This window comes from Pelobates fuscus, chromosome 1 (genome assembly GCF_036172605.1).
Source record: "Pelobates fuscus isolate aPelFus1 chromosome 1, aPelFus1.pri, whole genome shotgun sequence".
Taxonomy (NCBI): domain Eukaryota; kingdom Metazoa; phylum Chordata; class Amphibia; order Anura; family Pelobatidae; genus Pelobates; species Pelobates fuscus.
In genome coordinates, this window is record NC_086317.1 from 36356764 (window position 1) to 36370262 (window position 13499).

The window sequence follows — 13499 nt, forward strand, 5'->3', positions numbered from 1 at the left end:
ACTATGGCCCCATGTTTAACACTGTTCTTTTACCCTGCAGAAAGGCTGGTTTGTGCCTTTCTGCGGGCTGTTAAAGTCATGAACAGCGCTGAGCCGCCGACCTCCCTTCTCCTACCTGCAGTCAATTATCCGAACACCGGTCCATTCGGTACTTTACTGTTTAAACCATGCTACCCCAGATAGCTATGCCATGGAGCCCAGCCGTATACTGAAAGACTGTATGAAAGACTTTGGCTCCATGGAGATTGAACTGTATGCATGTGATCTGAGCGCCATCCGGTGTTAATGTGCGCTCAGATCTAAGCTATCTGGGGATAGGTAGAATGTGCATGTTCTATGTGATAAATGTAACAGTATGTAATTTTATGTATTTTATTGTCCTTTGTCTGCCATGTGGTTAATGGAGTTTTGCCTCTGTCCTTGGAGATAATTGGATTACTTACCAATTATCTCCAGGACAGAGAGGAGGGATTGTGATGCATTGTGGGATTGTAAGCTTGTGATTGGTCAATGTCCAATATGTTTCCCAGTCTTCCATCTGGTCCCCTAGGGGAGTGTCCACCAAGTGGGAGACCTGCATAAAAGCCGGGCAGATAGCCCCAATAAATCAGTTCTGCTTGACCCTCAAACGAAGTGTCATTTCGTTCTTGGGGGGAATTGGATTGTATGCTGATTGCCAGGAGTGTAAGCTGATTGTATGCTTTTCCTGTTCGGCTGTTTCCAGTGCTCGTGGGTTTCCTGTTTGGGAGTTGGAGGATTCGGGTAGTTTGCAGTTTGGGAGATTGGTGCTTGCAGTAGCTGCCTGTGCATCTGAAATGGGAATATCGCCTAAACGGTTTTTAACCTCTTGTGTGCAAAACGGTCCATTACAATATTTATTGCTAATTGCAATAGCATAAAACCATAACAATATGTTGTAACTTTGAGAAAGTAATTACCTTGTTATTAACACCAATTGCTAATACCGATATATCCCACAATTATGGAACCCTGGGCCTTACAACTAATGATATATTCATGGAATATTAAACATTTTCTATATACATACCAAAATATCTGGGGTGTTTTTTTTGATGCAAAGGTATCCAGTAAAGTCCAGTCCAATTAACAAGAGTATTGTAAATAAAACAACAAACACACTAGTAACTGAAATGATGATCGCAAATTTGTTGCCATCTGCAATAACAAAAAGTTACCTAATTTTGAATGCGTTATGTCCAACACACAACTGATAGCATCATCACAAAATTGCAACGATTATGGAAAATCCTACTGCCAATAAAACCTGACAAAATTCAGCATATTCCAAAGCACCTTCCTATCGTTCCTCCTGCCACATAATTACATAGTTGCAGTAATTTAGACAAGGCAAAGGTCGTTAAGGAACTTAAATTTCACTTTGAATTCACCTCGCAATTCTTACTTAAAGGACCACTATAGTGCCAGGAAAACAAACTTGTTTTCCTGCCACTATAGTGTTAATAGGTCCCCCCACCCTCATGGCCCCCCTCCCGCCAGGCTCTAGAGGGAGGAAGGGGTTAAAGGCTAACCTTTGTCCAGTGCCGGGCTCCCTCAGCGCTGGGGACTCTCCTCCCTCTTCCGCCGAATGCACATGCGCGTTCAGTCAGTCCATAGAAAAAAAGCATTTCTTAATGCTTTCCTATGGACACTGGCATCTTCTCACTGTGAAAATCACAGTGAGAATCGCAGAAGTGCCTCTAGCGGCTGTCAATGAGACAGCCACTAGAGGCTGGATTAACCCTAATGAATTCTCTGAAACTGCTATGTTTACAGCAGGCAGGGTTAACCCTAGATGGACCTGGCACCAAGACCACTTCATTGAGCTGAAGTGGTCTGGGTGCCTATAGTGGTCCTTTAATTGAATAACCCTGTACAAGTACAAGTACTGCCCCTTTTAACATAAACACTATGATGGTAATCATTTTAAAATAAAAACAAACAAACAAAAACCAATTCAAGCACAATATCTATTATTCAGTAGTACATATTGTGTAAGTAGTGGATCAGTAGGATAGGGAGAGGGGGGCTTGACTGATGGGATGGTAGTGCAACTTACCTTCCGTTCTAGGTTTATGTTTGGTAGTGACACACTCAATAGGAGATGGTATGTTTATCGGGTTCATGTTAGCACTGGCTGAAACTTCGACAGATACGCAGTAATTAGTGATCGGCAGGAGATTTCTTATGGTGAAGATGGTCCTTAACCACCTCTTTCTCATTTCTAATTGGCAAAGGGGACTATGACCCGAACAAAACAGGAAGTAAAAAAAGACCTACGTTTCAGACATGAGAGTAGACACATTTATATAATATAATTTTTTATCAATGTATTTTTAGTCAAATTTTTGGTAAAAAAAATAAAAATCTCTTTTGTGAGTCTTACAGTAAGATGCTTCAAGGTAAAATCTCCAATGAGAGACACACACACTCTCTCTCTCTCTCTCTCTCTCTCTCTCTCTCTATTTATTAAGAGGTCCACCAAGCATCCCTACCTTTTTCTGGGATGGCTGGAGTGGATCCTCTCCCTTGTGTCCAGTGCACAGCTCCCATGTGCTGGTTCAGGTTGCCGGCACACTGCAAGACGCGCTAGGGAGCTGTGCAGAGACCCCATGAGGGGTAGGCAGAAGCCTACTCTGCTAAGTAAGAGCACACTCCGAGCACTGGTGCTTTAGGTGGAGGGGGCACAATCAATAATATATGGGGGCAATTGCACCCCTCAAATCCCATATAGCAACAATATAAAATCCAGAGTTGATATGTACTTACAGGGTAAGAGATGTACTCACAGAAATTCCAAAAAGTGTGTGTGCTTTACTTACACGAACAAACATAAAAAACAAACAAACATTTTGACCGTAACTGATTACAGTTAGGGACTGCGCACGTATACATTTATATATACACACACATATACAAGCACAGTTCTGTAGACATTAAAAAAAAAAAAAAACTGTGTTGGCATTTTTCCCCCTCCAAACCATTTGCAGTAAATCCTACAAATCAGAAACAATATAGAAAATAAATTGCAGCTTACCAAATTTGATTGCACCAGCTTAATCGTGTATATCAGAAGCGGATAAACGATTTCGTTCAGCATTGAAATAGTACATTTCCCATCAGCACTCTTTAAATGAGATACGGGAGGATTTATTGTAATGTTGATAAGTTCGGAACCCGCCACAACGCTCACTATAGGTGGACCGAGCACGGCTAATGAAAGACAGAATTTATTACATATTATATACCAAATACAGGGTACACAGAAAAGAGAGGTATCTCCCCTTCATAACATGACATGAATGCATTAGATATGTATTAGCGTAAAACTAAAATCCTTGGAACCTTCACAATCATTTTACTAAATCAAGACTTTTATTAATACAAAAATCAACTTTCAAAATAAAGGATAAATATGATGGAAAAAAAGCTGATTACTGAATTGATCTGATTATTGGTTAATCTAAAAATAAACTGTGATATGTGGAAAATAATAAGAAGTACCTTTAAAGGAATAGCCAGCATTCAAACAGAATAATGGAGATTTTGATTAAACTGGGAGGAATCCACCAGGTAAATTGCAAATTTTAGGCCGCAAGCTGGAAAAATAGTTTTTTCACTTCTAGTACATGGGGAGTCTGTATTATGGACTAAAGTTTGCAATTCTTCGGTCCGTTCACAACAGGTTTCAGCAGGCCCGGACTGGCCATCGGGCACACCGGGCAAATGTCCGGTGGGCCGCGGTGGCCATGGGCCGAGGCCGGCAGGGAGATCACAGGATCTCCCCTACCAGTCTGTGCAGGGCCGGCACTATCCGAGCGCCGGCCCTGCAGTAGTCCACGGCGGGCCGGTGGGGAGATCAGAGATCTCCCTCACCGGCCCACATACAGTATCCTGCGGCCGCCGGCGGGGAGAGAGAGGAGGGAGCCAGGCGAGGACCCGGCGGAGCTCCTACTTACAGCTCCGTCGGGTTCCTCTCGCGAGATTCAGAGCGTTGCCATGGCAACGCTCCGGGTCTCGCGAGAGTGAACTCTAGCCTCACAGGCTAGAGTTCACGCACCACTGGACCACCAGGGATAGAAGCCAGCAGCAGGATCCCCCCTCCCAGGCATAATTTAAGCAGGGAGGGGGGAAATAATCACACATTTGTCAGGATTTAAATTATGTTATGTCATCTTAATGCATTTTAGTCAAAAACACAAATAAACATATAATTTATTATTACAGTGGTGATTGTGCTATGTATGTTACAGACATGAAGACCTTTTCCTCCAGCATGATTTTGGACATGTACAAAGCAGATGAGTGATCAGACACTCCATCTTTGAATTACTTAAATGTTCACTATAAGAACTATAGGCTACTAGCATGACACATGAGGATGGAGAGGCTGTTCATGCACTCATAGCATTGTATTTCTAGTCTGTACTGCTATGCCATTAGTATTTTGGTAGAACAGAAAAAGTGGTCACACACTCACAGCACACACCCACACACACCCTGCACCCCTAACACTCACAGCACACACACACACTGCACCCCTAACATTCACAGCACACACACACACACACACACTGCACCCCTAACACACACTGCACCCCTAACACTCACAGCACACACACACACACACACTGCACCCCTAACACTCACAGCACACACACACACTGCACCCCTAACACTCACAGCACACACACACACTGCACCCGACACTCACAGCACCCTCACTCACACACACTGCACCCCTGACACACACACAGCTTCCTCACATGCAGACACTGCACCCTCACACACAGCTTCCTCACACGCACATAGCACCCTGATGCAAACACAGCACCCGCTCACACACAGCACACACACACTGCACCCATCACACACACAGCACCCTTACCCACATAGCACCCTTACGCAAACACAGCACCCATCACTCACACACACACACACTACACCCCTCACACACACTGCACTCCTCTCGCACACACACTACACCCCTTACACACACCCTCACACACACTGCACAATATGCTTTCCTAGCATTTTTGTCTCCTGGTATCCCAACTATGGAGACACCAGAGACAAATTTCAAGCAAACACAGTGCAAGCTATTATTAAATTTGCTTGCGCTGTGCATAACAAATACAGGGTCTTTTTCTCATGCCAGAGCCCTTCAGCAGAGCTCTGCGCATGGTCTACCCTGGAAGTGCATTGAACCAACATGCTCACTTTGTGATGGGGCGTGCTTGTCATTGGTGTCTTTGGTGTCTATCTGGCCCCGCCCCCTTTTTAGTGGGCTGCTGTAATTAAAAAATGCCCTGGCCGAATTTTCTTCCCAGTCCGGCCCTGGGTTTCAGTATGGTGGGAAATACTGGATATCTGTCAGCTATGCAGAAATAAATGACAGGTGAAATAAAAACATGTGTAAAGACAGAGACAGGAGAGCTATATAGATCTCACAGTTACAAGGACTTTCCAAGGACAATAACCACTGCATCTCAGCATTATACTAAGGTTCTATTCAGTTCACAACCAGGTGGAGGATACACATAGCACACCTTCCTAGCAATGGGACTGTAGGAGGGACAGTCCTTATTTTGGGCCTAAATCTCTCTGTCCCTCTTTTCTAGGAGCTCCATATTGCTGATGTGTCTGAGTGTATAACAGAGCTCCACAGTAATACTCACAGTAGTGTGTATTTAAACTACAATAAATGTGTTTTGAAATCAGTCTGTGTACAAAAGATACATAGATCTTGTTCTAAATTATATTTTAGTTACATAAATTGCTATTAGTAAATCACCATAAATTTCTTGGAACAGCCCTGCCTATGGCCACACCCCCATTCACATCCTTAAAATCAGGGTGGGCGCAACCATAAGGCAGTACAGTCAGGTGCCTTAGAGGTGCACAGCTAAGTGCTCCCCCTCATGCCAATCATCTCATGTAGCTTAGAGACACACTGGGGGGAGACACACAGAAGAGCTGGTGGGGGATAAAGAGACTCTAAGATGGGCTGGGGAAGGAGCAAATGAGACAGACATGGGCTGAGGGGGGGACACCCAGAAAGGTTGTGGAAGAAATATCTACATAAAAGGTGCTGTGGGGTAGAGCCACACAAATTGGGCTGGGAGGAGAGGTACACAAAGGGCATGTGGGGAGAGGCAAACAAAAAGGAATGGGGAGAGAGGCCTACAAAAGGGGTTGGAGAAGAGACACACAAATGGGGCTGGGGGGCATAAAAAGGCTGTAGGAGGGGAAAAGAGACACACAAAGGTTTTGGAGAGGAATAGACAAACAAGGGCTGGGAGAAGAGGCATAGAAAAAGCGCTGTGGGGAGGGACACACAGATGGGCAGGTGAAGGGGGGAGAAAGAGACACACAAACAGGATAGGGTAGAAAGAGAAACAAAAAGGGGCTGAAGGTAAGTAAGAGAGACACAAGGACTAAAGGGGTGTAAGAAAAGGGGTATAACATGCACTAAAGGAGGCAAGAAATTCAGAAGAGGGGATAAGAAACACAAATAAGCTAAGAAATATAAGAGGGTGTTACGAGACACAAGTGAAGATGTTTTTTCGGTAAGGGATGGGGGCAATGGCAAAATGTGACTTTGCCTCTGAAGCAATAAATCCATGCACCGGCCCTGCCTAATGTCAGGATCGGGACAGGGATCCAACACGCAGAGTACAAAGAGTAGCAGATACGTATACCGGACCTTAGAATGGCCGGACTTAACGTAATACTACGTATAGAATGGTCAGGGACAAGCCGAGGTTGAGGGAACGAGAAGACAGGTAAGCGAGAGACAAGCCGGGTCAAGGATAATAGAGAAGACAGGTAAGTAATAACAAAGCCGGGTCAGAACCAAAAGACAGAAGAATACAAGAGCACTGTGTGACTAGGCTGGCTAGAACCACGACAGGGCAATGAGCAAATGCTGAGAGCTCCCTTAAATACCCTGGTTCTAGAGACTAATCACGCCTCCGCCGAGACCTGATTCGTGTCCGGGATTTGACTGACAGGTCGGGCTAGAATAGCGTCATGACGTCGACTATTGAGCGTCACGTTACAAAAAGGCATAGTTCTCTCGCGGCCGGCGTTTACATGCGCGAGGGGACCGCGAGGAACGGGAGAATCATGCCGTCTGGATGGAAAAAGGTCTAAGTCTCTACCCGTCTCAGGGGTAGAGACTACAGGTACCCTGACACCTAACTTCAAAGTGGCCCTTTTTATCTAAATGTTGGAAGGTAAGCCATAATTTTCTGACAGACCAAGAATGGATAAAGCCTCTATCAAGCCCCTACTCAGACAGTCTACAATACTGGCAAGTAGGTAGGTAGAGTAGGATGGGAGTTTTGACAGATACAAAAGAGGTAGGTGGTCAGTCTACAAGGTTGAGTCATGAAAAACACATTGGCGTAAAAAGGTTAGGAAAAATACACACAAGGGTAAGGGGGGGTATAAGAGACACACAATGGGTAAGAGGGATTATGAGTGACACACAAAGGTGCAAAGAGAATAGGACAAACACGCAAGGGACGATGAGTGACACACAAGAGAGTTGAGGGGGTCAGGCAATGCATACAAGAGGGTTGAAGGTTGTTTGTCCACAAAAGCTAGTTGACTGCACCCATAGAATTCCTTTAAAGTAACGAATAACGTAAGTTTTGTTTTAGTGTCCCTTTAAGAGATATCAGGTAGAATTTGTTGACCCTATTAAAGTGAGGATGACTATAAGAAGAAGGGTAAAGTTATTTTCTGTAATGCAATTTGATTGTTATATAACTTCACCAATACATCAAGCTTTGTCAAGTCACAGAAAATGGGAAGTACATTATCCTGATTTCAATGTGTTTACACAAGACCTGCTTTTGAAAGTAATTATAGTGTGCTATATTCTGATGAGGTGTATGCTGTCTGTGGTGACCTTTCAGTGGTACACCATAAATGCCCAGAACCATGAACCTTTCTGCTACATTTTGTTATACCAGTATTTTGACAAACTTTTATTAACAAACCTGTCTGTTCTCTGCAGTATTTCTTTGCTAACAAAACTTACTTCAATCGGGACTTCCGTTGCAGGATATTACTATTTATTGTCACAGGAAAAATGTTCATATAATGAGTTATGATCTTCACAACTGGAAGACTCAGTTGTCACATTTTCTGTGTTTATGACAGGACAGTTTGATGGCTGTTTATTATTTCAAGCTCACTCACACTCACATGTATACATTTATATCATCAATGTCCTATACATAGAGATGTGATGATTGATCGCGGTGGTTTTGCACAGTTCTCAGCCGACACTGCATGTCAACGCTATGATTTTACGTTTATATGGACAATGAAATATTTCTAATAATTTGAAGATGCAGTGGTCAGTTTACTTCAGCGATCTTTGAATTTTGCCATAAAAATTCCCAGAAAGAGAGAAGGGCTTCCTAAGGCTGCAGACACCTGTTGTTTTTATTTTAATTTTTTTTAAATATGTTTTTATTGGTATTTCCTTTGTTCAATTTCCATTATTTAGTTCAATATGTTAGTTCAAAGCAGTTACACAGTGGGACGCGCAGGTCAGGTCCCTAACAACAGGGGTAAGATGCTTTGTTTAGTCAGATAAGGTATTTCAATACAGTTACACAGTGGGACGCGCAGGTGGAAAAAAACAATGGCTAGCGTGATTCACATAGTAAATACTATAATATCCATTTGAAACTGATTAAACAGCTCCCTGTGCAAGAGGAACCCCTTCTCATACCTCAGGTGGATTTCAGGTATCCTGGGTACCCAATCCACTGAATATTTATACAATAAGGGAAACCGGCCTCGGTTCTTGACTTCTGGAACAGGGCAAGTTGGCCCCTTTTAGTGTATCTGCCCACCACCAAAGCCTGCGACCCAAGTACTGACTTTGGGAACGATCAGTGGTAACGTCACTGGTTGAGAGTAAGGTAGAGGGGGAGCAGAGATAGAGGAATAGAAAACCGGAGAAGTAGGGGTTAGGTAAGAGGGGAGGGCAGGTCAGTCTTCCATTGTCCGTTGTATCAGTCTTGTCCTGATGAGCTAGTCTGTGAATAATTTGTTTAGCTATGTGCAGGCATACTATGAACTGTAGTATTCCAATGCACTTCTACCTTGGGACCCGCAGGTCCCCATAGACCGGAGCAGGATCTTTTGCTGAGTATAGTATAGTGTTACAAAGCAGGTAGACCTCGGGACGCATATGTCCCCATTGATCAGAGTTGGAACCTGTTCGTCATGGAGCGGTGTGGCATAACCGGTGTACTGTGGGACATGCAGGTCCCCATCAATAGGATTATGATTCAATATCCGGTGAATGGGCACGTTGTATGGTGATTACCCCATGGGGCTCGGGGTTCCGGGGTACCCAGAGGGGCAGGTTGACAGAACTCTAAATGTTGCGATGCCTATCCTGACTATCATAATATGCATTAAAACATTTTATTCATGTCTCATGTATGTGTGAAGCCTCTGTCTTAAATCATCGTCAACATCAGGCTCTCCGAACCCCGGACCCGTGCTACAGGTAGGGCGCGCTCCAGGGGAACAGACCTCGGTCCTTGCCTGTAAAAACAGGTTGGGTCAGCCCCCTCCAGCGTGCCCTCCAGCTCCCAGAGCCTGGGATGTGGGCGCTGCCCATGGAAAGTAATCCCGAGATCCCAGCGGCAGAGATCCTGGTAGGGCAGGGGCAGAGAAAGGGGATTGAAACGTGGGAAAGTAAAGGTTTAGGAGAGAGGGGAGGGGGGTCGGTTTTTTATTTTGGTTTTCTAGCCGATTTCCCCTATATTTGTAGTGTGTGAAAGCTAGAGGACACCTTCAGGCACACCCTTCATTGTTAAAGGAACACTTTAGTGTCATAAATACAAATGAATCCCTGACACTATAGGTTTAAAATAGCTGTTTAGGCCCTGCCCCCACTCCTTGGCAAATTTGATGATATCTGACAATCCAATGCTTTTCCATAAGAAAGCAGTGAGGCTATTTCGCATGCGCAGCAAAACGCCGTGCTGCCTCAGTCCACATCTCAATGAAAAAATACAAAATCAAATGCAGAGATATATCTATTGGGTGTATATCTACAAAGTAGTGATTTTTATTTATTTATTTATTTTTATTTAGGCAGTGGAGTGTCCCTTTATATGTGTTCAAAGCAGACATAGCTTGTTACTCACTTTCCATTATTGGATATATGATTCTGCGGTGGGAAGAGACATTTGAAACCGCGTTTTGTGTGAAGCTGTGCACATATGCTTTATAATATATTTTAATGTTTGTAAAATAATCAGTCAGGTCACAGCGCCGGTGTGTAATATTTGTACACTCGTTGACAGGAATCATTAGTTGTCTAGAAAGAGAGACAAAAAAAAAATATGATTTTGTGAATCAAGGAATAAAAATGAAAAGTCCTACTGGCTATTGCAAGCATTGGCAAAATGTAGTTCCCAGCCGAATGTTAAAACCCCTGGGGATGCTTTGCCAGACCAAATATTATATCACTGTTATATAAATTTAGTGTAAGAAGCCGTTTGGCGAGCAGGAGACTACCCGGGCAAGTGTACTCTGTCACCAGCCTGCTGTGGAAGATCGTCTCTTGAAGTATCAATTCAAAATGTGGTTATTTTCAGACACCTTACTGCCGAAGAATACAGCAACATGTATTTGTCATTTACTGGTTTGTTTCCATAAACATAGAATCTTTACAGAAAGATAAAACAGAAATATACATACTTAGTTCTATACGTGACGCTGTAGTAGATGACAGAAGTATTGGTATTGAGTTCTTCCCACGTAAGGATATGGCAGAAATTTTCAGAAAACAACTGAACGTTGAATGGTGGTAGCAAGGCAGATGAAGCTATTAAAATAAATTTTAAAAAAAATACAGTAAGTTGTTTTTACTCCCAAAATTCACGGGTTCCTTTACAATCATTAAATAATAAAGACATCTAGAAGATGGTGTGACTTAAAGCAGCCCCAGCGAGGTATCGTCTGAATTCGAATATTCCCTAGCCCTGGTAGGGTATTCCAGCCTGCAGCCAACGTTGCTGTGACTCTTATTTTTGGCTTATTTAACTGGGGGGCCTCTGGGGGTCTTCTTTCACCTTCAACTACTCTTCTGTAGTTCGTGTAGCCTGTTTATGTTTTACCCTTACGTTATATTTACCTTGCACTGTGTTCCTCTCAAAGGATCACTATAGGGTCAGGAACACAAACATGTATTCCTGAACCTGGAGTGTTAAAACCACCATCTAGCCCCCCTGTGCCCCTCATGCCTCCCTAAAAATAGCTAAAACTTGTATTCAAACCTGAAGCTGCAACTCTGTATGCTGTTTGACTCAGAATAGCAACCTGTCTGCTGACATCATCAGAAGTGGTAGCCTGATCCAATCACAATGCTTCTCCATAGGATTGGCTGAGACTGACAAGAAGGCAGATCAGGGGCAGAGCCAGCACAATCCAAACACAGCCCTGGCCAATTAGCATTTACTCATAAAGATGAATTGAATCAATTAATCTCTAGGAGGAAAGTTCAGTGTCTGCATGCAGAGGGAGGAGATACTGAATGTTTGGATGCATTTTAGGAAGCCATTACCCAGAAAGGATCTCCTATCAGCCATCTTAGAAGTGGCCAGTAAAGTTATCACTAGGCTGTAATGTAAACATTGCATTTTCTCTGAAAAGACAGTATTTACAGCAAAAAGCCTGGTAATGATTCTACTCACCAGAACAAATTCAATAAGCTGTAGTTGTTCTGGTGACTATAGTGTCCCTTTAACCCAGTGGCGTACACATGACCCATGGGGCCCCGGTGCGAAAATTGATCCGTGGGCCCCCCCCCCCCTCGCGCTTACTCTGCGCGGGCCGGGGCAGCAACACATGGCGGCGGGCACCTGGTCGCAGGGGTTGCAGAGCTGCGACCGCGGTATGTACGCCACTGCATGCAGATGCACACACACTTAAAGGACCACTACAGACACCCAGATCACATCAGCTCAATTAAGTGGTCTAGGTGTCAGGTCCCTCTAGTTTTAACCCTGCAGCTGAAAGCATAGCAGTTTCAGAGAAACTGTTATGTTTCACTGAGGGTTAATCCAGCCTCTAGTGGCTGTCTCACTGACAGCCGCTAGAGGCGCTTCCGCCATTTTAAGACACTGAACGTCCCTAGGAAAGCATTGAGTAATGCTTTCCTATGGGCGGTTTGAATGCGTGCGCGGCTCTTGCCGTGCATGCGCATTCGGAGCTGAGAGGCGGAGGGATCCCCAGCGCCATGGGAGTCCGGCGCTGGAGAAAGGTAAGTGCTTAAGACACAAACACACACTCTCACGAACAAATGCATACACACTAGCTAACAGACACACACATTTACTGACAAAGACACACTCAGCGGCAGACATACATACACACTCACTTACAAAACATACACTCTCACTGACAAACATACACTCACTAACAGACATCAAACAGACTCACTAACATACACACACAAACACACTCAGTAACAGACACACACAGTAACACACTCACTAGCAGACACACACACTCTAACACACACACTCATACACACACACACTAACACACACACACACACACACACTGACACTCACACACACACACACTGACACACACACACACACACTAACACTCACACACACACTAACACTCACACACACACTAACACATACACACACACACTAACACACACACACACACACTCACACACACACTAACACTCACACACAAACACTCACTAACACACACACTCACTAACACACACACACTCACTAACACTCACACACTCACTAACACTCACACACTCACACTCACACGTTTTTTTTTTATTTAATCCCCCCAGCCTCCCTACCTTTTGGAGTGCTGAGGGGATTCCCTGGGGTCCAGTGGTGCTGCTGGGCTCCTGGGGGGGCGGTCACCCGGCGGCCGGTCAGGCTGGCTGGTGCGCGAGGGAGCACTCCCCCCTGAGTGCTTCCTCTTCAGCTCCCTCGCGCGCCGCGTACTGATACCGGCGCCGGAAGATGACATCATCTTCCGGCTCCGGTATCAGTGCGGTGCGCAAGGGAGCTGAAGAGGAAGCACGCAGGGGAGAGTGCTCCCTCGCGCACCAGCCAGCCTGACCGGCCGCCGGGTGTAAGCAGGGCCAGCCTCGGGGGGCCCGGAGGTGGCCGGCTCCTGGGCCCCCCAGGAGAAGAGGCTGGCCCAGAGCGTACATACCGGGTCGCAGGGGCGGCCGGGCCCCCTGGTGGGCCGGGCCCGGTCGCAGCTGCGACCCCTGCGACCCTGGTATGTACGCCACTGCTTTAACCCCTTAAGGACACATGACATGTGTGACATGTCATGATTCCCTTTTATTCCAGAAGTTTGGTCCTTAAGGGGTTAATGTAAAAAAAAAAAAGTGCAGATCATTGTACACTTAATATTTGAACATATCAATTCAATGCTGACTTCACAGT

General features: G+C 44.8%; 1 protein-coding gene across 1 annotated transcript in view; it reads right to left on the reverse strand.

The window, feature by feature from the left end:
• The window catches only part of LOC134612796 (uncharacterized), a 40014-nt gene that overhangs the window by 1855 nt on the left and 24660 nt on the right, over positions 1 to 13499 (reverse strand). Inside the window, exons 3-7 of the mRNA XM_063457414.1 lie at positions 10762 to 10888; positions 10206 to 10378; positions 2936 to 3231; positions 2078 to 2294; positions 1049 to 1176 (exon numbers count right to left, since the gene is read on the reverse strand). Coding sequence (XP_063313484.1) covers positions 1049 to 1176; positions 2078 to 2294; positions 2936 to 3231; positions 10206 to 10378; positions 10762 to 10888 — 941 coding nt within the window. The remainder of the gene's footprint in view (positions 1 to 1048; positions 1177 to 2077; positions 2295 to 2935; positions 3232 to 10205; positions 10379 to 10761; positions 10889 to 13499) is intronic.